Source organism: Onychostruthus taczanowskii, unplaced genomic scaffold (assembly GCF_017590055.1).
Source record: "Onychostruthus taczanowskii isolate IOZ18803 unplaced genomic scaffold, ASM1759005v1 scaffold25, whole genome shotgun sequence".
Lineage (NCBI taxonomy): Eukaryota > Metazoa > Chordata > Aves > Passeriformes > Passeridae > Onychostruthus > Onychostruthus taczanowskii.
Window position 1 is genome coordinate 6,095,239 of NW_024499796.1, and position 27,095 is coordinate 6,122,333.

General features: G+C 41.4%; 1 protein-coding gene across 26 annotated transcripts in view; it reads right to left on the bottom strand.

Moving 5' to 3' along the window:
- FNBP1 (formin binding protein 1) overlaps window positions 1–27,095 on the bottom strand; it is a 93,860-nt gene that overhangs the window by 41,226 nt on the left and 25,539 nt on the right. For all 26 annotated transcript variants that reach the window (XM_041406839.1, XM_041406837.1, XM_041406846.1 and 23 more), the window contains exons 2-6: window positions 22,855–22,970; window positions 18,190–18,246; window positions 15,556–15,703; window positions 3,244–3,306; window positions 2,336–2,440 (exon numbers count right to left, since the gene is read on the bottom strand). In XM_041406839.1, coding sequence (XP_041262773.1) covers window positions 2,336–2,440; window positions 3,244–3,306; window positions 15,556–15,703; window positions 18,190–18,246; window positions 22,855–22,970 — 489 coding nt within the window. The remainder of the gene's footprint in view (window positions 1–2,335; window positions 2,441–3,243; window positions 3,307–15,555; window positions 15,704–18,189; window positions 18,247–22,854; window positions 22,971–27,095) is intronic.

The following is a 27,095-nucleotide window of genomic DNA, read 5'->3' on the forward strand; positions in this document are numbered from 1 at the left end:
GAGAGCAACAGGGCTGGGAACAATATCCCAGCTCCTCTCCTGCATCCTCCTGGAGTGAGTCAGGGAGAGCAAGAGGGCTGGAAACAATATCCCAGCTCCTGCATCCTCCTGGAGCGAGCTGGGGAGAGCAGCAGGGCTGGGAACAATATCCCAGCTCCTGCATCCTCCTGGAGCGAGCTGGGGAGAGCAGCAGGGCTGGGAACAATATCCCATTCTGCACTGGGAGTTATGCAAGAGCCTCCCAGTCACACGGGCAGAAGGGAGCAAAGAAAGGGCATTATTCACAGCCTGACATGGATGAACCCAGTTTAACACATGCACTTGGAAAACACTGTTCTCTCTGTTCAGTAATATTATTTCACATTCCACTCATTTTGATAACCTTTTCCTTCTCCCATCTACTCTGTTGACTGCCTGGAAAGTGGAGTAATGCCTTCTCCTGAGAGCTGCCAACATGCATAACAGATTTTTCTTTCAAGATACCACTGAGCCTCATTTTGCAATAAATAATTTACAAATTCACACAATAAAAAGCTAGAGGAATTTAAAAGGGAAGCCTCTCTGCTTCACTTGACAGGGAAAAAGCACCAGGGTAGGAAATTGCTTCCCAGAATTTACCTAACACTCTTAGATTCATATCACCAATATGCCACCTTTTACTCTGACCAGAAAAGGGCAGCCTTGGAAAGGGATGTAGAAATAAAGAGTTTCAGTCCCCTATTTCAAACAGTAAGTCATGTCTTTGTATCCCTTTGACATGACCTCAGCTTTGGGAAAAAATCTAGGGCAAGCCCTAATTTTATCTATGAAAGAAGTATTCTAAAATCACTTTATACAGATAAAGCAGAGATGATCCCTCTCTGTTAGAAAAACCCACATGTGGTGCTACATCTTTAACAATCTGTACATGCATTCATCTGTCAAGGGCCCTGGCAAATCCAGGAGGCAACAAAGGATCAAATCTACATGGTGAATTTGCAACTAAGAGCCAAGCAAATTACAAGACCACAGAGCTATTTTGTCCTTTGATATGCAATAGCACTTGGGGGAAATTTTCTGAGCTTGTTTATGATTTACTGTCCTCATTTCCAAGAGCCACACAATGTCCTGATGCCACACAATGTCCTGATGCTCAACACACCAGAAACATGAGATCCCACAGATGCAAAGGGAAATTTATATTTCATATCTTCACACGACTGAAGGAACTTAGAATAGAATGAAGCAGACCTCTTGAGAAGCAAAACCTACATTTTACAAGGAGACCTCAGACTAGAAAGATTTCTTACCTATAATTCACTTTCCTTTCCTGTCCCTGAAACAAAACATTTGGCATATTTTAAGCTTCAACTTTTACTTTTTCCTTTCCTTTGGTTGCCTTTTCTTTTTATTTTTTTTCCTTCAAAAAAAAACCGTTCTGGCTATTTTGTGCCTGTCTGACTCAAACTCAAGGAAGACAAAGCTGTCCTTACACATTTTAATGTGGTGTTTCTGATCTACGTTAGTGCATCTTCTGAGCAAATGTGTAACTCCAAAAACAGAAGCTATTTAAAACATTTTCTTCCTCTTCATTGCTTCCTTAAGTTAGAGGTATTGGACTTGGACCAGTACAATCTAAACTTTAAGCATCCTTCCACATATCCAATTTTGAATCAAACTAAAAACAGAAAAGTATTTCCAGACAGATGTGCTGAAACAGAACTGGATGTTTAAAATTAAGCATTAGTTCAAAACCTTCACTGAGTGAGGATCATTGTAAAAAAGCCACAAATGATTCTGCAACCAGCCAGCAAGTGAGAAATGAAAATAAAAGCCTTGTGCCATCTGTGACAAGCATGGATTCCAGGATCCTGCATCACATGGAAAGCTGTCCTGCTCTAAACCTACAACTATGAAAAACAATTCTGGTAATACTTCCTTGCATCCAATGACATTGGGAAGTCTTTGAAGTGCTGCTCCAAGAGCAGGAAGTTTGGTTCTACCTGGATCACAGAGGGAATGAAAATGTGTGGAAACTGCAAGCAGCCCTCAGGGGGCCCTCACAAGCCTGGCTGACACAGAACCTGGGTGTTAGTCAAAACTGAGCTTGCATAAACTCCTTTAGAGCCAGATCAGTTCTGTTAAACTCACATACCACCCACTAAAAAAACCTGACTGTATCTGTGTAGAGTTTTTATATAAATAAAGGTGTCTGCAGAGATCTCCCAGGTTTTAATTAACCAGCAGACTGACTCAAGTAAGACATTAAGCCTCAGAGGGTTTATCCTACCAGGAGGATTGAGAAAATAAACCTATCACATCCATGTTTACAAACAGTCTCCACCCTCCAGCTCACCTTTTCAACATCTGCTTTTGTCACGTTGATGTCAGCATCCATTTTCTCAAAATACTGCTGTGCTCGGTCAGCTTCTTTGCAATCACGTTCAAACCGCCTTTTACTCTGACAAGAAAAACCTTCATTAGGGGAAGCAAAAGATACCAAAATCTGCCTAAAATTCGTGCCTGCCACTAAAACAATCTGTTGTAACAACTGAAGGATTTTAGAGCTCTCTTGTTTACACTGGAATACATTTCCATATTAACGAACTTCAAAAAATGGAGTTACCAGAGGCATTTTTGGTTCCATTATCCAGGCTGCTTACATTTCAGTATTTTTCCTTTTTAGCATCACTTCCACTCTTGTAGATGGAATCATTCTCCTCCAACACTTAACCCCTTCCTTTTTGTAAATGAATGAGGGAGTTAATAAGATTTATAAATTTGAAAGTAGAGCTTCAGGTTATTGATAACCTTTATCTATCCTCTCCTGTACTTACAGCCTCACTTTTCATTCATCACATGAATGACAATTCCAATGTATATTTACTTTTGGGAAGCAGCACCTGACCCAAGAGATGTTTCTGTTCAATTTATTCAGACATTATGAAGCTGTTCAACTTGCAGTGGAATATCTGAACAGGACCCTTAGGGACTCTGCAGTTTCAGCAATGCTTAGCACACTTTTCAAGTCATATCAAATTAAATGCTGCCCGTGATAGACAAAGAGCCCACACAAGCCAAATGTTCTGTTAAAACACACTTTTGCAGGACTGAGTGTATTTAAGACAGCAGAGTTTTAAAAATCCCATTTCTATAACTTTTATCCATATACCTTTCTTTTTCCAAATAAAATACTTGGAACCATCTCTTTGAAAACAATATATAAATTACTTAAATGTCACATCTGAGGAATTTGCCACTTACTGCTTCAAGTTGTTTCCAGCAAGTTTCAATGTGTTGTTGTGCCTTTCTGCCATCATGGAAGTGCTGTTTAGAAAAAGAAAAGAGAAAGAAAACATTTTCAACAACAAAAGAACAAACAGCCAAGTAAGCTCAAGAAAAAGCCCAACCAGAAATCATTCTGACAGCTGTGTTCTGCAAGGCTGGCGAATTGAGCAGGTGTGTGATGACTATCTAATGTCCCAGCAGGCTGCAGATGGATATTTGCATCAATTATAGTGGTTAGTTCGACTAAAGCTAATTAATCCCTTTAGCAATTCTACCTTGTATTGTTCACTGTATCTCATAATTATTGGTTTCCCGTATCATGGGATCTGAAGCACTTTTATCTGATGAGTATTTATTTGGTGACAGACTGAACACTGGCTCTAAATTAAAATTTCTCTCTACATGAATTTACCAAGATGCACTTGATTGGCACATTCTAACAACTGATGTTTGTCCTGATTTTCATTCAGACTCAACAAAAAAACCCTTTTCTTCCTAGTTACTAGCTGTGTGTCAAAGCCAGCTGCTCCTTCCTCTCAAGAGGTTTTTGGTGCCATGGGTCCAGAATCCCTCCTCTCCCAAACACTGGGGGTGAGTGTGTGCTCAGAGAATGAGGTGTAACACAAATTTTAAATTGAGATGTCAGCTAAACAAGGAACTCCTCTGCTGATGTGCTTTTTGGAACAAGAATCTTAATTGCAGTTGGTTTAAGTAACAGTTCTTGGCCTTTACACGGTGTTCTTTATCAAAGAATTTAATCTGTATGAAGAGTTTATCCCTCTGTAGAATCACAGAATGGTTTGGGTGGGAAGGGACCTCAAAGAACACTTTGTTCCTCCCCCTGCCATGGCAGAGACACCTTGCACTGTCCCAAGGGTGCTCCAAGCCCTGTCCAACCTGGCCTTGGGCACTTCCAGGGATGAGGCAGCCACAGCTTCTGTGGGCAAGCTGTTCTTCCATATGCCTGGCTTTCCCTCAAGAGAAGCAATTCATTCCAGATCATTGTATAAGTCAGTGACCCAGCTCTGGACAGGAATGTGAGTGCAGACCCAGCTGACTGCTACAACAGGTTATTCCCCTCCACACACCACCCTGTAAAATAAATAATGAAGCAAACTGAAACAGGAAGAGAGAGGCCTTTCTTTTGTATTATTTAATGGCAACTGGTTTTACTCAAATACAGGAATGGTGTCACAAAGTAAACTTGAAAAATAAAGGCCAGATATTGCCAGATAATCCCACTAGAACTGATGTGCTCTCACACCCAAGTGCATTCAGATTTTAGATAAATCTTAAGGAACAGGATACCTATGGTTTCTTGGGTTAAAAAAAAAGCTCACACTCCAGATCATTAACCTGCTACAAAATGCCACAGTTACATAAATTATGCCTGCAAGCACTTTGCAATTGGCAGCTCCTTGTTTCCCTGCATCTCCCACTACAGCAACAGGTATTTTCCTGTGCCAGGGGAGCAAGGGACATTTCAGAGCTGCCATTCTGGCTCCATCAGACACGACAGCAAAAAGCCCCAAAACTGCAATTCTCTGCCACGCCATGTCCAGTAGGCTCATTTAGCCTTCAAAATCACAGTAATGTTCAGCATGTCTGCAAGAACAGAACAGCACCAGGGCTACCCCGGGCGCTCTGCATGCTACCTGTAGTCCCAAACACTGTCTGCTAGGGAGGGATGCTCACCTAGAACTGAGCACAGGGATATTCTACAGCTGGATGTGTCTGGATGGTGCTTATGTCCACATGAAAATGCTTAAAGCAGACAAGAGAGGCCCAGTGGCAGAAATGTTTTCCATCCTGGCACATGCCATGCTCAGCTCTGGCTCTGCTCCTGCCCTCCGAGGAGGGAGCGCGTGTGGCCACTGGGCCATGGAGGGGGGAGCAGTGACAGCCTGGCACTGCTGGGACAGCAGAGACCTTCTCCAAACACTGCCTCACCACACTGTGACATTAAAAAACCCCTGACATCACTGTAAAACTGCTGGGTGGCAGGGAAAGGCTCCAAGTTGATTTCAGTTCCCTTTGTAGATCCCCGAGTCCTTTCAACTCCGCGTGTGACAGATGCTGCCTCTTCCCTGCCAGGGGCTCCTCGTTTCAGCCTTTTGTCATCAGAGTTTAGGAAAACAGTCCCAAGGAGCAACAAAAACAGTCCCAAGGAACAACTGTAATTTAACACTACATTTTTCAACATTTTGCTAATGAGCATGAAATTCATGGAAGCCTTAGCAGCGAAGCTGGAGGCAAAATGACTGCAATGTCTTCATGTTGCCTTCCTTGCTTCCACCAGCCCCCATCTGTGTGCTCCCCACTTTGCTGGGGTAGGAAGGGAGCTGATTTGGGAGCAGCTGGACTGTGTGAAACCCAATACTGTCAATGACCCATAAACCTCAGGAAAACAACATGCCAGGTTCCTTTAACAGGAAACAATTGCAGAGAGGAGCTGAAGGATGAACTTGGAAACAAAAGCCTATCAGATAACAGGACGTGTATTTTTAAACCTTTGTAGTTGAATAATGTAATTTTAACAAGCCATCCCTGTTACTTCTAAATTTGCCTTCTCTGTAAAACGAGCTGTACAAGCTTCTGGAAGTGCATACAAGAAGCACTGAGCAGTATGACTGCACCCAGTTCAGATTTTGCTGCATTTTGATACTTTTTTTTTTTTTTAGAACCACTTCTGCACAAATGGAACACTGAGATGTAAAATGGACATTGCTGAACATTATTAAATAGTGAACTATTAAATAGTGATAAATACAGGACTGCATCACATCTTGAAGAGTTCAGGGAAATACTGCCTTTTTTTTTTTTTATTTCAACCAATTTCTAAATATACTTATAACCCCTAATTCTTGCTGTGTTGTCCCATATATATCCTTGTTGTGAGCTAAGGCACTTCTGCTTTTGTAAATCTTTTGCCCTCAAATGGTAATTTCTGCCTTCCAAAAGTTCATTTTTAAATACAGCAATGAAGTGGGACCTTCCAACTATCTATATTTCTTCACTGGCCCAATTTTCTGTGTAAGAAAAGTCAAGGCACTGTGGTCAAGTGATCTGCCTAAAGCCATACAGGAAGCCTCCAGTTTCCTCAAACCATGCACTATCTTCAACTTCTGCAAACTCATTTCCTTTACAATCCTCTTAACCAGCAAATGTCCTTTACCTTTACCTCCTCCTCCCTCCAAAACCCCAGCAAAAATAACCCTAAGCTCAGCTATTCCTTGATGAGGTTTCAAGATACAAATTCTAATTTAAATAAATTTCTTGGAACAAATTAAATAATTGGTTGTTCTACCCCTGAACATTTAGCAAATGGAAACATGACAAAAGATTTAGAAAATCCTGTGGCAAACTACCACTCTTACTCACAGCATTTCAGCAGCAATGATGAATTTAGAGTCATTGACACAATATTGCTTTTTCCCCCTCCCAAACTGAATGTCCAAACTAATGCCCTCTATCAGGCTGTTTAAAAAAATCAGAATATGAGCAAGATATTCAATGAATAAACTCCTCAAGTGAGCAAGTGAGACATCAACAGCAGTGTTGGTGGTTCACATGCCATGATTTCCTCCAGACTTTTCACCCATATCCATAGAATTCTAAAAACACATTAGAAACATAGTAAAGTGAAAAGTTTGGTGTTATTAGTGTTCATTAAGTCAACCCCCCTAAATCACCTTGAACTCTATACTTTGCAGTCTTTGGCTGGCAAACACTGTGCCAACTTTAAGATTTCCCTGAACGATATTTTATTGAACTATTAAACCAACTAAATGGCCTAAAACACAGCAGCACTGCCCAAACTCAACCCATACATGAGCACAACTGTCCTTTTCCCTGTGTGAAAGCCCATCGTGTCCCAGGGTGCTCTGAACAATCCACAATGGCCACGTTTTGACTGGACAACTCCATCCATTCCAGCTCACAGGATTAACACAATAATGCAGGTTATAGATGATCTCAGGAGAGTTCAGAGATCAGTTTGGAAAAGATCTCAAAGATTGAGCTCGACTCGTGACCAACCACACCCAAGTGTCACACGCAGTCTTTCCTTCAAAACTCCAAGGATGGTGACTCCACCACCTCCCTGGACAGCCCAATCCAACCCTTTCCATGAAAAAAATTCTTCCTGGAATTCCAAAATTCAGCTGTTAAAACTTGAGATACTTTTAATCAGAGTATTAAGTTGCTCATGTGAGGACTGTGGATTAACTCAACTTTTTAAAAGCTTTTGTTATACTCAAAAAGCTTGCAGCTCAAGGAATGAGCTTTTCCCTTTGTAAATCCAGCCACGGGGATCGGTGTGCTCTCCTCATTAGGATGCTGCCTGTGTGTGGACCAGCTGGGGAGCAATCCTGGCTGCTGTGCAATCAAAGACAAACCTCTCATTGACTTTTGTTGGGCTCAGATTTCACCCGTGTTGATCAAAACGCCGGGAGCAGCGAGCGAGGGTCCCACAATGCAGAGCCTGTTCCTGCCAACGCTGCCACAATTAGGAGCAGCAGGATATTTTTGCAAAACTTCCTTGGTATGCACGAGGGTTTACACAGCCCCAGAGCTCACCCAGCAGACAACAACAGCTTGTTAGAAGATGCATCTTATCTTTTTTTTTTTTTTGACCTTTTGAGAGGAGCAAGAGAAAAGATGTTGCTAAAAGCATCTAATGAAGTACAACACATTCCAGTATTTTTGCTGAGGAGTTCCTGGGCAATTTTAAATTAAATAATTGCCTGAAACATGTAAATTACCAGCATGACAACAGGGCTGCTTAGGCTCTGTATAAACTGATCCTGTGAAACCTTTTTAAAAAAGCTCTAATAAGACAGCCTTGTTTTTCTTAAACAAACAGGAGTTGATTACATGGTTAAACTAAAGACTTGTACATCTATAGCATATCTGTATTAGAAATAATCATAGAAACAGCCTTAATTTATATGCATAGCATATGGTTCATTTGACAACATCAAGAATTCACAAAAAATATATCCAAGGCAAGGGTGCTTCATTCTCTTTTCTATTTACATGTGAGACAATAAAACAGACTGACAAAATAGTTACCTTTGGCTTCTGTAACAAGTACTCCCAGCTCACACAGATAATAAATATAAATACAGTACTTCATCCTCCAATTCAAACTCTTATCTCCATTTTTGTTACAAGTGATTTCTAAAATAATGGCTAGTGATTAAAGCACACCAGAGACGGAAATAAGAGAACACTATTTTTTCCTCGATTTTCACAGCAACATTTGCAAAAAGCCTTGTCAAATGTTTTTCTTTTCCTGGCTGCAAAGACAGGAAACGGTCTCCTCCAAAGAAATCTTTGTTTCCAAAAATAGCAACATGTTCTTGAGGTCTTATCTCTCTCAGTTGTAGTAAGAGGAGCATAAGACAGTCCTGTGAATGTTGACATGAAATTCATTACTATTTTAACACATATTCATCAGCTACTTAATACCGGGGCATAACCCTGTTCTCCTTTGCAATATCCATAGGAACATTATTCTAAACAAGTACTTATCAACTTGGTTAAGCCTGGAACAAGTTATACAAATATCTGTTCAAGGTTGAACTTAATGTGATGGAAGTATCTGCTCCTGAAGTGGTGCATTCCAAAGAAATTCTGTTTAATAAGTACCATGGACCAAAGCTTCCCAGGCTTCAAATTCCAGATCAGCCACACATGACAACCTGAAGTAGCTGCCCCTGTTGTTACTGAGTTGTAACAACAGAATGATGGATGGGGTCTGGAGTATCCTGGACCAGTGGAAGGTGTCCCTGCCCTGGGCAGGGAGTTGGAATGAGATCATCTTTAAGCTCCCTTCCAAACCAAACCATTCTGTGACTCCCTGGTGATTGGCATAAACCTAACAGACACTGTGACAGTAATATTTAAGGTAACTTGCCATTTTCATGCTACATATGACAGACAAAGTCCTTATATTGGGAATTGGAACTGAGAACTTCTTCTCAGGCACAGGGACAATCCTGCAGCTTCCAGCAGAGTTCCATGGCAGCAGAGCTGAGGGATCCTCAGGAGCACTCTGCTGCACTGGCCAGCTCCTGGACAGGTCCTGCTCAACCATCTGCCCTCAGGGCAGCAAGGCCAGCAGGCCCTGGAACCAGTGAGCACACAGGTGTGACAGGCTGTTTGGAGATCATGTACCCTCCTCCAAGCCATCCCTAGGGACTAATCTCGTCCTTATAAAAGCTCACTTGTGCCCAAGTGCACAAAAAAGCAAACCTAGGGCTTTTCAAATGGAGATTCATCATTACTACTAAAACTATGGTGTAAAAAGTCGTTTGTGCTTTTATATCCTTCCATGGAATTAGAGGAACATGTTGCTCTAGCTTTAACCTCTTTTCAGTCCCAGCATTGTCACCAAGCTCTCCTTCCACTGATCCACAGTTAAAAGATGCCATTTCAAATGGTCTGTGGCATTCCTGTGGAAGACTTTCAATACAAAAACTAGAAGATATACAAGTTAATGCCTCAACATGCAAGGAAATACTTTTAGCTGTTTCCATAGACCCTTCATGCACACATTCACCTACATGGAAGTACCAAGACTTGCAACAGAGATATAAAATATTAAATATCAGCAAAAAAGCCAGCTGAATGTGCCACATGTACCACAGGCTTGGATGAACACCATTCTCCACAGTTCACATATGCACTACTCATCTGGCTTTATTGTTGCTCTTTCTTTTCAGGCCAATCTCTGTGGCTCTACAGGCAGAACACAAAGGGAAAAATGCATCCATGGCCATTGCTCAACCCCCTCAGCCTCAGGCATCTCTCAGTCATGCACTGAGCAGGAAATGTTACTGTTCATAGAAGGCATCTCTCATCTTGTCCCTCTAAAGAGCTCTTGCTGTGCAGAGCAGTATCCAGGCTAATTCACAGAAAATGGAACTACATTTGTTAGTAAACATATTTTGTTTTCCCAGTCTGATTCCTTCATGTTGTAAACAGAAGCCAATTTATTTATTTGGGCTATCATTTCATAGTTCAATGTAGCCATTCAAAAACTGGGAAGAACAGGATATGAAGTTCAGTGGTCTCAACTTTGAATCCTGCTAAATCCAAAGGTCACATTATACCTTTCAGTTGGATGGGATATTAGTATTAGTTTCTCACACAAATATGCTTTGGAAACTTCTATAATAAGCACTTGCTTTTTCCCCTCACTGAATAGCCCTTCACAGCACAATTCCATGATAACTCACCAATACTTAACACAGCTTCATTGCATTTATGATCCATAATTTCATGAAAACCAAAAAACACTCCAAACAAACACAGAATTTATTATGATCTTTCCTAAATAATTTTCTGCATTCTTAATTTTTTTAATAATTACCACGTAACACTCTACTGGTACAATTTAATGTAACAGAATACAGCTGAAACATCTCACAAGAAAATGGATGAATATTTAGAATAGGACTGTTGTGCAGTGTATTTATCAAGCACAACAAAGTCCCATAAATACCTTTATATTTAGATTAAAATTAAGACCTTCAATCATAGGGCAATGAGCTAGAAGTGGGTTAGTCACAAAACAAGAGTTGGGGAAAGCTTAGTTTAAATTGCATCAATCTGAAGTTTGGTAAATCACTTCCTTTCACTGTCACTCTTTTCCCTTTCCCACCCCTCACGTGGCCATTGGTTTGTGACTTCTGGAAGGCAGCAATGTCTCTCTCTGCCCCTGCAGCACAAAGCACAGCTGTGCTCCAAACACACACAGACCTTGAGGCACATCCAAAATGCAACATGGAAAAATCCATTGTGCTCCTGACAGGGCCGTGTGCTGCCACCCTGCCTCACGCCTGCTCCACACTGGAGAAATCCTCTGAAAACCACAGGACTATTTGCAGAACAGGGCACTATTCAGAATGAGTGAACGTGACAGAATTCCTCCAATTATTTACTTTTCATCAACACCTGAGGGCCTACAAGAAACAGAAACTCCTCTGAGAGGCACCCCCTGGAAGAATGCACACAAGGAGGGTCCACCAAAAAGAACCAGACCTGTTTTGCCCCCATGGCACCCAATAAGGATTCATTCATTCCCTGTTCCCCTTCTATCCCCACACAAAATGGAATGTATTGACATCAGGTAAATTCTCTCCCAACCACAGAATCCCGGTGCTGCACCAGTTCAGTCTGCAGCAAAGCCCTTGGCTTCTACCTGGTTTTCATGCTTGATTGTATGGAGCCAGACCAACCCCAAGGGGAGGTGGAGGTAGAGGTGAGAGCAGCAGCAGTAATAAGAGGGATAGTTCATGATCCCAAATACATTTTTAGCAAAGCTGCCGTGAGCAGTGGCTACCCAGAGCAGCTGCTGCCAGAGGAGGCCATGAGAGTCAGACCTAGTTTGTGACCAGAGCTATAAATCAGAATGGCCCCAAGAAATAATTCTTTAACTTCCATTCAAATTACAGAATCAGATGGATTCCTCAGCCATAGCTGGATCTGTAAATCAACTAGGTCCTGTGAAGTGTTAAGGCAAAAATATAAGCCAGTAAACATAAATTCTCAATGATTGGCTCAGTACACTTCCAACCTAGAAGTGTATTACATGTCAGTGCTTGTTAAGTGAAGTCCAAACACTCCTCTTGGCGTGACATGATCACCACCTTTTGCCAAAGATGGACAAGATTAAGAGCCAATTTTGTAATACTGCAGGTTACAGAATCATAAGGTTGGAAGAAACCTTCGAGATCATCAAGGTCAAACCTGACATGTTTGAGAGCTACCCCGAAGTAAGGCTTTGGTGACATTGGGGTGACATGAAGCATGACTGCAGAAGCAAGTTCTTTCCCTGAACCACTCAGAGGTGATTCCCACCTCATTTGTGTGACTTGATCACATCTTCCAACAGCAATTCAGTCACAGGCATCTAACCTCAACAACCTCAAGGGGAATATGGATGGGACATGCCCTTCACACAACATGAACTGAAATTTGATCTTTAACCAGCTAACATGGACCTTGAGGATGAGAATTTCTCCTGAGAGCATGGACACAGTAAGATCAAGACAGTACAAGAAGAAGTTCAAGTGAGGAACTGCACTATAAAGAGTTTCACTTCACTGGGCAGCTGGGAAGAACTGAAACAACACAAGGAGTTCTCCCTCTCACTGTGTGAAAAGCAGGCAGGGTGTGTACCTGACTTCAGTGACTATGAGGGCAAAACAACTCATTTGGTACAGTGACAACACTGAGAGCAATCCTATGGAAGAGGAATGTGTAATGTGATAAAGTCATTGATTTACCTTTGCTCCTAAAGATATTTAAGTTTCACACAAGGAGTCTTTGCCTGATTTTTTGTAACTACTTTCTGAAGGTCAAAAGCCATCATGCAACAAAGTACAGGATCTGAAAGAATGCAGAGATAACCCAGAACTCGCCCAAGCTCTGAATCAGATCAGAGGAAAAAGGAGGTATCTCTCTTTTGAACAACAGCACCAAAGCACTGACCTTGCAAATCATCCCACTGTCCAACCTGCACATTTGTCCCGCCTGGTTTTGATCACTCGCTTCTTTCCTTATTTTCACCACTAGCAACCATTTTTTATAGAAAAAACATGACACAGGCAGCCATCAAGCACACCTTTCAGAGAGCCAAACAAACCCAACATATGTACAATTTGCATGCCAAATGAATTTTACCCAGCATAAAACCAATGTAAGGCATGATACAGTATCAGTTCTGCATCACTTACAGGCCAGGGGCTTGCAGTTGTCAAGGAAAACCCAAGAAGTGATTTATTACTGTGTGACCCTGATCATCTGTTGGTGTAATTCCACTTGAATCAATAGAGCTAAATGAGCATGAAAACAGAGCAGAGCAGGCAGGCACCAGCCCCCACGTGTTCAAAGATCACCAGCCACACTCATTGCCCACAACTCCAGCAAACACTCCTGTGCATCAAAGGGGTTTCCTGTGGAAACAGAAGCCGTATTTAGAGATATTTGAAAAAATTCTGCCCTGTGAGGGTGCTGAGGGCCCAGCACAGGTTGCCCAGGGAAGCTGTGGCTGCCCAATGCCTGGAAGTGTTCCAAGGACAGGTTGGCCAGGGTTTGGTGCAGGCTGGTCAAGTTATCCCTGCCCATGGCAGGGTGAGAATAGGATGAGCTCTAAGGTCCCTTCCAACCCCATTCCGATTTGCCTGACCACTTTCTGCTGGACTTGAGTGCATCTTTCACACATTTACAGCTATGACACCTCTGTGTATCATTTCCATCTTCCAGATGGGAAAGTAAAAGCAAAAGAGCAAAAGCGCTTATCTACCACAGCCATGCTGAAATCACAGGAAATTTGTGCCATTTTACAGGTATCTGGACACCTGAATGACTTAATTCAAGACTCAGTGGACAAGAATGTGGGTCTGCCAACTCCTACACAGGGACCCAGCCCCAGGAGTGGCTCATCCAAATGATTCTTTGGACCTGGAGCACAGCAGCTGATGGCAGAAGAAACAGCGAGCACAAGAACTCTGCCAACAAAATTTCTGGAAGTACCAAGTCATTCATTAAGTGATATCATAAAAGGTTTTGCCTAAGCTGCAGCTCTCTGTAATATTTACACAACATCCACCCTCCCCTCCTGCAGATCTCACCAGGATCAATGCTTTTACAGGATGAAGTGAGAGGTTGTGTATGAAAAATGCCTGAGGGCGGGAACAGTTTCCTTTTCAACACCATTTTCTCATGAATAAGAAATCTACAGGAACCAGACAAGGATTCCTAATTCCTATAAGCTTCTATTTGTGTTGCAAGAGCAAAACAACTGTGACTGACAAGTGTTTTCTGTTAAAGGCCAGTAATTATCAGCAACAGCAGGTAAATACACTCAGTTGCCTTTTGCTGTTCCCATGTTCTTATCACTAGGCCAGTATTAAACTCATTTTCCTGTCATTCACCCCTTACTTATATGAGCCATACTTACTAGAAAAGTTTACAAACAAAACAAAAAACCAATAGTTACTCCTCAAATTCTTTACAAGAAATATTGCAAGCCTCTCTTCCATGGTACTTAGAACGTGTAGATATTCCAATCAATTTATATGCCCATGTAATTGAAAAAAAACAGGTAAAAACAAGAGCTGACAGAAAAATGCCACACTGGAATGCTGCTTTTTTTCCCCTTTTTTTCTACTTTTTGCAAAGATCCAAGCCGGATACAAGGTTACAGAGGGGCTGAGAAAACATTCTCATCACAGCAATATGTAAAACATCCTTCCATGCTGTCCCTGAAAGATTACACACCATTTTGCAGATTAAAGCTATGTCTATATATTCTTTTCCTCTGTTGACAGAATTATCATTCAAATGCTATACTTAGAAAAAGGTGGTGATTTCCAGAGCTCTGCTCCCACGCAGCACCTCAACACATGCTTGGTGTTTAGTGGGACTATTTATAAATGTATAAGTTCTGCAGGAGTATTTTTGCACTTTCCAAAATAGACCAACAGCTTGGAAATGAAATATAATGCTCTGATGCTCCCTTTGCACTTTGCTTAGTCATTTTATACCTGTTCTGTGAGTATTTGTAGTGCTTAGAATCCTTCTTCTTTGCTCACACATCCAGAAGATAAAAGGGTTCAAGGCAAAGAAGGAAATCACATCTCAACTATCCCTTTTACAGAGCTGGTGATGTGCAAATTAATCAGCTTTGAACATTCACTCTAGCAGGCACATAGGTCCCTGAAGTACCAGCTGCAATAGAGCACTAACATAAAGCTATTAATTCTACCAGTCTTGAAAGACAACAGGTTGAAACCCACATTCCCCCCCTTCACCAAACAAGACAAACCCCCTATTTCTTATCAAAGTCATTTTTAAAGATTCCCCTTGGCCAGATCTGGCTGAGAAGCACAAAAAATGTGAATCAAAATCCACATAATTCTTCCAATCAGCCTCAGCACTGCAGTTCCTCTGTTTATTTCAGGCTTTACACAGTGCTGCTGGACTTTTCCCCAAGCAAGCTTTTGGCTAACAGAGCCCTAAGCACAGATGGGTCTCTGACCTTATTTAGGAGGGATTCTCCTGCAGGCATTCCTGTCTGATTTTATAACATTTGATTCAAACGGTTCAGCGACTTGGCCAGGGCACATAACCCACTTCTTTAATGCTTGGTTCATTAGCACAACTCATGTTTATTAACTACAAATAAATCTCACTTAACATGGAACTCCACTACCACTAATTAGCTGTCTTCAATAGCAATTCCTGGTGAATAATGAATAAAAAAGGATGGGTTACCGATTTCCTCTCCTGTTTCAGCTCCTGCACGTAGCGGGTTAACTCTGCAGTGATCAGAGAGGTCATGTTCTCTGAGATGACCTCGTGCTGTCCAGCATAGTCATTCATTTCATTTAAAGTGGCTAGGAAGGCTCTAGTTGATGTGTACCTGCAAAGGACAGAAATGCATTTTGGTTTTCAGACAGACACACTGCAAAGGGAGCTGGGATCCTCCTTAAGCACCCAGCATTGCTATGAATTAGCACAGATTCACTGGAAGGAATTTCTCCAAAGGAAGCCTGTCCTACACACTGACAGTTGTCTGATAAGTCTATCTCAATTTAGACAGTTTGACACTGGCTCTTAAAATATCACCACTTTAGAGTGCCAGGTTCTTTATCAGCACAGCTCTGGGGCTTCAGTTTTCTAATCTCTACTCACCAAACATTTCTAGTTATACTCTCTGAAGTCCTACAATTCAGTGCACAGAGTCATTGGTATATCCTACCTGGAAAAATCCTGTCTAAGCAAGCAAAATTTTGGCCAGCATAGCCTAGAAAAGAAAGTTTTTCATAGTGTAAATTTTATTTAAATCAGATATAGCTTATAAAGTTTTCAAATAACTAGAGAGTTTACTAAACAGGTATTCATTGTCAACCCATTTTTTTTCTAGTACCTTCCATCATAAGGTTTATTTTTTCATATCAAATAATCTCCCATACAGCATTCCATGTATTATAGAAAGGAAGAAACATCTGTGCACACAAATTTTGAAGCAGCAGATTATGTCACTGGTATATTCAGCCCAGTGCCAACAGAGCTGCATTTAAATACCCCAGCTGGCTGTGCTGGGCAGCTGGAAGCCAGCAGCAAGACATTACTACATACTAGAAAAACTATTGTTGTTGTTGTTTTTATTATTCTAATTCTAAAATAATAGTGGCCTGCACTGATAACATCACCTAAAGGTGAAAAATCAAAGCAAAGAGGGAGATATTTAGAGGAAATAGAATGGAGTGGTACCAGTAGGGATGAACAAGGCATCAGATGAAAATAAAAACAGGAGAAACTAAAAAATGGACTAAAAGGGACTAAAACCTTTACAAGCAGAAACATTCACAGTCAAGACATGAAATGAGAGAAATCTCCATTGCAAAAAAACCCCAAGGTATAAAAAAGCACAGAACTGGAGACTGACAATTAGCTTGAAAAAGCTGATTTTTAGCCAGGTTGTCTCCAAGCAGCATCTGAGGCACCCAAAGGTCACATGACAAATCCCCAGACATTGTTTGAGACATGAAGTATCTTCACTGAGGTGAACACTGTACTCATAAAGGGCAAAGGATGCACAGGATCTTCTGTGCCACATCACATAGAATCATTCAACTCCAATATCCTTTTTCAGCAACGAAGGATGTGCCAAAACCCATTGTAGTAAATTCAAAATACCCATTTATGGTAGAGCTATCCAAAGGCAGATTTATTCCTAATCCTGGGTAAAGACCAAAACAGCCACTGTGCTGGTAACATAATCTTCCTTGTGTAAATACCAATATCTCAGGAAACAATGACATAAATAACTGATTCCCAAACAATGTTACTAAAAATAAATTAAAAAGCAAGCAAAAAGCCTGTTATCTGTGTTACACAAGCCACTGGAGTAGCTGTATAGAGCAGCTTGGGGGGCTGACCCAAAAAATCTGTATTAATATAATCATCCAACCAGATCCATATCCAAACTCTTTTGAAACATGTCAAATTTCAAGGTCAAGGGTTTGAGGCTGCTGCTGGGCTCTCCAGAGGCAGAGCAGCCTCCTGGAACACCAGGCTGAGGGTCAGCCCCTGCCATGCCTTCCTTCAGAGCTGCATTACAAAACCCTGACGTTGAGAAACTCTGGGGTCACAGTGCTCTAAGGGGAAAGGTTCTCACTCTGATTTAGAGTCTGGTGGGAATCATCTTCTAGAAAATTCTCCTTAAAGAATATATTTATTCTCCCCAAGAGCAGGAGTGTTTTTAGGGTGTCTCACCTCCTGTTGCTCAGAGAAGGAGCTGAGCTCTGCTGCTGCCTGTGAGCACAACACCAATCCCTGCCGTGGGGACAGGTCTGAGCAGGTGAGTCACAAGCAGACAGGTGAGGCTGTGCCACATCCTTCAACAGCAGCAAGCCCCAGGATACTGGAAGTACAAACCTCCACCCTGCTCTGCAGGAACCACTGTGGTGTTAGAACATTACTCCTTTTGTAAATTACTAATCTGTGTTGTCAGCCTGTTTGAGTAATTTAATACTTACACAGAGTGCTTGAGTTTCATGCTAAAATTAACAACTGCTTCTGCTCCTGCTGAAAGCAGATATGAATTTGGTTGTTCACTTCAGAGAAGCAGGATCAGTCTGGCTTGAAGGTTTTAAGGCACATTAAAAAACAAATTAAACCAAAACCCCTACCCAGAAACTGCAACATAAGGGAACTGAGTAGTTACTGGCCAAATCCACTCCTTAGTATCTACCCCACAAGCCTGTTTCTGCATCTGTGAGGTCTATGTTCTTTAACTTGACATTAAAATCTTGGGTTTACAAGCCAAATCCTAGGTGATGACCCAAACTTTGCCATTCCTCCATCAATGTGTGCCCACCCAGCAGGGAATTGTGAACATACCTGTATTCTTCCTCCTCTTTGGAGTTCTTCTTGGGTTGGTATTTCTTTGAAAGGTTCCTAAAATTAAGAATACAGAGATATAAAATAAAATTTTAAAACATCCTTTGAAGTTTACTGATGATCTTTAGCTGCACATGCATTCTGTGAGTCTGGAGTTTTTATCTGCAGTGAGCAGACACCTCTCCTGAAGCATGACTATAATAATCAGGCTTTGATTGTGCTGTAGTAACACTAAGAATGGGCTGCACAGTGCTCCAGCCTGGAACTACAGCAAAGTAGCAGATTCTGAACCCAAGAAATTGCTAAATTGAGGTCATGAAGTCAATACACCTGGGTTGTGGTTCTGCTGATGCACAGATCTCCTTCACCTGATCTAGAGGAGAGGCTCTTTTAGAGCAGGAGTCACACCAGGAAAGGGAGATCTGAAGCAGCAGATGACACTCTTGGCCAGGCAGGTTTGCCTGCCTTTAGCAGGATGATTAGAAGGCAAAAAAAACCTTCACAAAGCTGTGGGAAGCTGCACTGAGATAGCAAAAGGGGGTTCATTTTGTGATTATCAACTAATGCTGGGGGAAGTGTGACATTTGATTATCCTAATTAGCACAGATGATTGTATCTCATTATCCCCCAGCCAACTACTGATTTAATTTTAAAACACCAATATGCTCTTGGAGTGATTGTATCTTAAATAAGAAACCTGAAGCTTGCTGTGAGCACATCTGACAGTAATTGTATGTTTTTCGTTGCCCCACAAGCCTCTCATCAGCAGCAAATCCAGGGATTTGGGAAGGTGTGATGCCCACCTGGCCCTCAGTGCACCTTGCTGGTATTAGCACCAGGATGCACATTGCACTGCAGCACAGCACAGCCTTCAACCAGTGCACAGCACAGAGCTGACCAATTTTAAGGGCTTTTCAGTGCTCCTCTGTCCTAAACTGAGCCTCATTACTCTGTTCTCTCTGGCAGCCTCTCACCCTGCTGTGAAAGAGAAGCCATTTGGTTTAGTTTTACAAGGTTGTTTCAGTGATGAAGAGCAGCACACAGGGAGTATTGATGGATCACTGTCCGAAGGAGGACTGAGTTTTATCAAATTATCCACGCCAAACTCTTTGGAGAACTCCCAGAACACATCAAGTTGTAATGAAACTGCTTTTTCAGAGGTGTAACCCATTCCCTGCTGATGCTGGTTTTACTGCTGACTTGGGGACAACAGGGCCTCTCATCTCACATTTCTTATTCCTTTTGTTCTCCTTGAGGAATTAAGGAGCATCTGCCCCAACAGAGGAGTAGCCAGAAAGCTGGCAGATTTGCACAGACAAACATGTGTTCCTCAAAATTTAAGTATCTTGACTGGAAGAGATCCAAATGAGTATCTCCCTCTCAGTCTGTGCCTTCTCTCCAAGAATATGCTCTGAAAAAATTAACTTCTCTAGTTCTGCAGCTTCCACCAAACACCAGCATGGGAAGGGTTCTGCAAACTGTTCTGCATGATGAAAATAAATTTTACAGCACCCTTTGTATGCCATGGGAATGCCTCCTTCCATGCACCAGCATGAAGGGGAAAGGAAAAACCATAAGAAAAAAAGCAGAGAAGGCTACAGTAATTTTCACACAGTCAAAACTCCATCTCCCTGCACTGTCACGCTGCCCAATTAATTCTGACACACACAGCAACTGGCTTCCTGTGAATCTTTAAAGGTGCAGAAATGCTACAGAGCTGAGGGGGAAAAAAAATCCACAGTCTGCTTTCACAGACAAAAACCACTTAACCAAGGATTAGCATTTGGGTTAAACACTTCATTATCTTTTATGCAATTTACACAACGCACAAATGGAGTCTTTATATTGAAGTTCTCTAATTTTATTTCTGCTGTTTCCTAAAATCAGATGCAGGGGTTTAACCAGGTACACACAAAAACCCCCACAAGTGCTAGTGAATCCAGTAGTGCTGGAGCTCAGCATGTCCTGGTGCAGTGGCACCACCAGCACTGCCCAGGAAGCAGTGACAGTGACACCCTCAGTGCTAACAGTGATTAGAGAGGGAGCTAACACATAATAAAGACCAGCTCTGGAAAGACTCTGTGCCACTCTGAGCACACATCTCTGTGAATATTTCTATTTGCCTTTCACTCTGCATCATTTTTTCTGCCTTTCCAGCTTATTTCTCTGCTCCCATACTTCAGCTTGGGTGACAAATGTGAAAGAAAGATGTCAGACATCAGGGGTTCTGATTCTCAGATTATCCTGACACCTGAAGCATTTTTTCCAACACAGTTTCCTCGAGGCCATCTATCCATCATCACATTAGGCAAGGGTTTTGACACCCTTTGTGATGCTCTGAGTGAATGTGCTGCAAGGGAAGTGACAAGGACACACCACCTCAGCACTGGGAGCACAGCATCCAGCCCAGCAGTGTTCCATGGAAGTTAAAATACCTAAAATAAGCATTCTACCATAGTTCCTACGTCCCTCCCCTCCAGCCTAGTTTAATGATTCAATAAATACAATGCAAAACAAGAAAATAACCAAGTCAGATCTGAAGAGGACTCCCAAACCAGACTAATTTTAAATGCTATGTAAGTCTAACCTAAAATATTAAATATACATCAGCAGAATTATAAAGGAGGAAAGAAATGTTTTTAAACAGAAGAAATATTCACTTCAATAAACGACCAGGCTGAGCTGTAGATACTTAGAGAGGAGAAATAGCTAGTTAGGGAAGCCAGGGATGAAACAGAAAATACAAGTTGTACAGAAGGAAATAAATTCCAGCAGCATTACTTACACTACAAACAAAATGGACTTACATCCACAGGAGTACCTGGAGTTAACCTGTCTCTTTTTAATAACATTTTCTGCATGTTATGACATGCAGTGATGTGATGCAGCCCTTTTACACCAAATGGATGTGGTAGAAAAAAGGTTTGCACCAGGCTTAAGGACACTTATTAAATAAAAGCAGATGCATGATTTATTTTTCTTTTTTAATGTCCAGCACTGTTTTACCTCAACACTTGACAAGTCTACATTTTATTGTTTTTTTTCTTTTGTACTTCTAACTTCTTAGATGCTTGCAAGCAGCCCTGTGTTTAAAAGCTCCTTGGGGGCAGATGTATTTGTCCTCAAACCATAAAAATACAGAGAGGCAAGAAACAAATAGACCATGGTTTTCTGGGAAGTCTAGGACAGAATAAGAAATAAAGAAATACATAGTTTCTACATGGTCACAGGTAAAACCAACTTTCACTTTTTTTTACATGTTGTTTGGGTGTTTATTTTAATAATTAAGCTCTTTACACCTGGAATTTGTCATCCTGAACACTCCAGTGAGTCTAGTGCAGGATTGTTCCTAAGACAGGCCAGCTCACCCAGATACTCTGCTGGGCTTTCCCAGTCCAGTCACACTCTCTTTGTTCCAGCTCATTTTGCCTCTGTAATTCAACCTCTGCTCCTCTCCATAGGATGTGAGCAATTTGTTCCTGCACGAGTCATTTTCTATTTCCTGCTTGTCTGTAGCAGAAACCCTGGGGAATCCTCCTGGCATTCCCCTGGGAGAGCACACAACCATAAAGGCAGGGATTTATCTATTACCAGCTCCTCATAAATTACAAGCCATTGTGCATCTCCAATCCACTCAAACACAAGCAAGTTCTGGGTGATTTTTTTTTTTTTTTAAATAATCACTGTGTTAGATACACAGATCAACTGAAACCTCAGACCCCACCTCTTTAAAAGCCAAGAAGATGGAAAGAGTTCTCAAGATTTATTATCACCATGAAAATAAAAGGTGAGTTTACTGGAGGGGTTAGGAATACCCCTTCTCTCCCCCTCCCAGTTAACACCAGCACTTCCAGTTTAGCACTGGTCACTAGTGGCTGCCAACAAATGTTGTTCAGTAGGACCCCCTGTGTGCTTTACTCCCTTCTCACCCCTGATCAATTCCCAGTTTTTTCTACCTCACTGGGAAAAGCAAGGTGATATCTACTCCTGTGGGAGGGTTCTTAGCACCTCTTCCTCAGGACCTGATCTCAAGGGAGATTTTTTTCTGTGTCTGGTTCACACATACTCGTCTCTGTTTACAATCAAACCAGACATGGACATAGCAGTTATTTGAGATTAATTCACAAATATCTCTGCTCTGATCAGAAGACACCAAAAAAGATTGTAAAACTGTAGTTTAAATCTCAGGCTGTAACCTTCTTAACTACATAGGAAAAATTACCAAGGGCTGGGGCTGACTTTCTGACCTGTAATTCCTCCCCATGCACATTCAAAAAGGGCCTGTCTTAGTAAAAGAAAACCTAAACTTTTCCTAACAAATGATCATTATTCCATTGAATTCTTAAACCCTTCAGCATTTTTGCACAGCAGTCCCAATTTCATGGAAAACATTACAGTGCTGAGCCATTAATCATGCATAAACTGTGAGTAAGCCCTAGTGTGTTGCTCAGCCACCTCAATAACTTCTCTTTTTGCAAAACATATGATTACTAGCAGATATAATACAACAGGATCTCAAATTAACTTTTACTTTCCAATCTTGAAATTAAAGCTATTTCCTAAAAGCCATTATTATAAACAAAATCACCACTGACACAGCAAACTTTGAGTTGATTACAGGCTCTGAAGAGATGCAAGTCAAAGTCCAGAATTTTACATACTTACCTAAGCTGCTTTGCATAGCTGAGTTCAATCTCTGTTCTTTCTTTTACAAACTTGATGTACTTTTCCAGAACATCAATACCCCACTGCGTGTGTTTTTCTAAGTTGTCAAACTGGTCCTGCAATTAATTTAAAAAAAAAAAAGTTTAGTCTCATTGAACACAGAGACAACTAAAATTAATTTACAAAGGGAGTATCACCATACAGAAAGTGTTGTTAATATTTTCCACTACCAGTGAGATACTTTTACAGTGAGACAGGTTTTTAATCAACAGAAATCTGTATTTCAACAGAAGTAAAATTCAGCAACACTCTTCATTACTCATTTCTGAATCAATTTCATTCCAGAAATACTGGCAATTCTATCAAATACCATCTTCTAATAGAAAAACATACTTCAACATAGGATAAGAAATAGATACTCATGGCAGTATTTTGTTTTACTCTGAAGAACTAATAGAAGTTCCATGAATTTGGGATCTGCTCCTAATTAATTATTCTGATTTTCATATGAAAATCGTAGATTTAAACTCCAGCTTTGCCAGTGCTATGAATTTAAAATGTTATTTAGAATAGTTAATCTTTTTACAGAGCAGACTTCAATTGCTTTGTAGCCTGTTTGTTCTAAAACAGACGACACGATGCCCCCCAAAATGACATAAGCTATGTTTTCTGAAAGTTTTCTTGTCCACCTCCATTTAGAAACAGATACTGCTTTGTTCTTCAAATATTGTTGCCCTCAAAAACAGTCACACATGTTTTCAATGAAATCAAGAACATTCCACAAGTCAGTCTGGGATTTGCAAATGCCAAGAGAAATTAAGCAACTCTAAATCCAAATTAATTATCCAAGCCAGTTTATTACTATCTGAAGATTTCAATTATAATCACCTTATTTTTCAAAATTTGGTTACTTCAACAGCACTCAAATTCCACACAGTTTTGCAAAAGGTACTGTTTCTACAATACTTGAAATCTAATTTTTAAACTGTAATACTTTGAATACTTATTCTGACAGACATACACTGTAAAATAAACAAGGGCTTTAATATCAGTCTAACTTATTTGGCATCAGGTTCCACTATGGTTTACAAGGAAAATAGAGAGCAAGTTTGTACAATCTACAAATTAGATTGACCATGTTCTCCAAAAAACTACACACAGCACTAGATTTGGGCAGGATGCTGAGCTGCCACTACCAAAGATTGACACAAGTGATGCTTCTCTGCAAAAGATTTGGCCCTGTGGCTCAGTTTGCAGAGATATCACTGAGGTACAAAAGCCAGACAAGCCCACTCCCTTTAGACACAGAGCAGAAAAATGACTGAAAGCTACAACAAAGCCTGGTTTGTGAATATGTTGCTTTTATCAAGTAACACTTTCTGCTCTGTAGCACATCTGGCTGTGACACTGAACAGTTACACTGGTGGCAGGAGGGACTCTGCCAGCCTTGAACAGCCATGTACACAGGAGCTAATAAAGAAAATAAACCTGCTAATAAAGCTGCCTAACTGTAATATGAAAGGGAGAAATAGGAACCATGTTAAAAAGACAAAATCTGCAAAACACCATGAAGAAGGAGTTAAATCAGCAGGTAAGACTCGTGGAATGGGACACACAGGGTTTGTGCATTGTGTGTTTGCTCTGCTTTAGCATCAGGTACTATTTCAAACCAAGTCAGCCCAACCAGACTAGGTGTCAACTTATGTCAGTTTTAGTTGATTAAAGAGGCACTGGAGGCAGAACAGCAAAAAGGTAATAATATAAAGTTACAAAAATAGTAAAGAACCTCTAAGTGCTCCAGGACTAAGTGCTCCAGAAACGACAAGGAAGTGTTTAAGGGCAACTGGAGTAAAAAACCCTCAAACTACACAAAATCCTTACTTCCAGCAATACAAATCACTCTTGAACCAGTGTAGCATCAGTCACTCAGAAAGAGGATGTGTGCATTCTGCAGAAAGGGAATATACAGACTAAAAATGTACATGTTTGCCTATATACAAATCTTGATTTCAGCCAGCTTCACAGCTGGGGAGAAGCAAAACCAGGGGTAACAATGATCCTCCTCCTGCCAGAGGGCTCAGCTCAGCCTGGAGTCTGATGCCAGCACAGAGAAGCACCTTCTGCTCTGCTTCAAATATACAACCTCTCCATCTCTGGGATTGTGCTGGAATCGGGAGAGTAATGCAAACATGGCCTTTTTAAAGTTTCTGATAAAGAGGTCTTCTAGCTCTCCCACACCCTACTCTTCCATAATTTACATTATTTAACATAAACACATGCATATGAAATAAATACCCCTTGGGGAAGTCCATTAGTCACAAGTTTACATGGATTCACACACTCCTGATTTAGAGAAGGGAAATCTCAGGCAGGGAAATTCACTCTGCAATCCCTGTAAGCAAATTTAACCACCTTTCTTGGTAAAAATATGATCTGATAAACTAGCTTATTATCCTATTGTGACCCCATCCAGAGAGGAAAGGTCAAGGTTTCCCAGATGAAAGAAAGCCTTTCAAGGAGATCCTGTCCTTCAAGGTAATCCAGATTTCAAGACAGAGCAGGTTCACCCTGAAAAGGCAATCCTGGTGGTGGCTTGTCCAAACCTCCCACCATCATCCCACCCTGAATCAATTCCCAGAGCATCATTTAGATCAGAGTTTGAATAAAAGCCCAGAAATGGCTCTAGGTAGCTGCCTCAGTGTGGGCTGGCACCCCACAGAGGGACCTGCTGGACTGTTTCTGAGGCCTCACTAGGCCAAGTTTGGTGAAATAAAACTCCCTGAGGAGCAGTGTAAGAGGAGCACACGGTGGTGCAGCTGTCAGACGGATCAACCAGGGGAAGATGCTGAATTTCTATTTATAAAGTCAGATGAGGCACTTGCCCTGTGCCAAGCTCTAGGCAGAACCACCTCAAAAGTACAAGCACTGACCTCCACTATCAAGAGAGACAAGGGGAAGTTTAACTCTCTGCAGATTTGCTAAAGAGAAGAGTTTCTGTTCTTTTCTGGGCATGGAACAGTGCTGGCCCAAGTGCCATTTCACTCAGCAGCCAACGCCCCACAGCAGTGTGTTGCACTGGGGTCACGCATTCCATTGTCCCTTCCCTTTGCTGAGTGCCTTGAGGATGAAAAAAAGTCGGTAAAATTGGCAACACCATCACTGGATTCCAAAGGAAGGGCAGTGCAGCCAGAGGGACGTGACACAGATTGTCCTCCTCGTTCCATGCTTCTGGAAGGACACTGAAGGTAGACAAAGGCTCTGAGTTAATGAATCAGGGGATGACAGAGGACACAAAATATGTTGATGGTACAGCATAACCTTCAATTCATGGAATCCCAGAGTCCAGGGATACATGTGATCAATGCAAAACAGGACTTCTGAAGAAGAGAATTTTTGAGAGCAGTTAACAACAATAACATGCCTTCAAGTAATGAATACTGAAAACACTTTTTGAAAATTGGTTTACTTTTCTCAAAGTTCATTACAAAAATGCATTTTCAATAGGAATCTAGAGTTTAAAAACCTCCATCAATTATTCTGGAGTCTAATGAGAACAACACATGTTTTCAGCACAAAGTGCACGAGCCCTGGCAGAGATGGTTTAGCAGGTGAACTGTGCCACTGCAGCTCTGCAGGTTCAGTCATCAGCTGCAAAAGGGCTCAGCCCCATGAGCTGCTGTTTCAGCTTTCAGTTTTAATACACAGACTCTCCTCTGTTCATTTTTGCAGCATCCTCACCCTTCCAGTCAGGGAGAACATTAGGAAACAATAAACTCCACAGGGCTTTAGCATTCAAGAAAACAGGGCAGAAATATGATGCAATGTTCAGTAAGAATGCTCCCACTTGGCCACAGTGAGGGAGAAACAAAAGGTCAGACCGCACCTGTTTTCCCAGAAAAAGAACCACCAAAACATTTTCTAGAAGAATTCACTACTTTCCTCTGGCTCAGAGACTGGTTCACACCTAAGAATGTTCTTTGAGCAGAAATACTGCACTGACAGTCAGCTGTCTGTCACAGTAGGCTCCCACCACAGCCTTCGTGTTACTGTGTCCTTCCAACCTGCCAAATCTCATCTTCTCCCAGTTTCCAGTGCCTGTGTTCATTGTGGTATCAGCTTACTAAAAGGAATAGACTTCCAATTGCCCGTCACAATATGCATGTAATTAAACAACTTGTGGAACTGTAACTTACCCCCCTTCATCAGATTCCACCTGCTTCTCAAAGCCAGCAACATGTGCC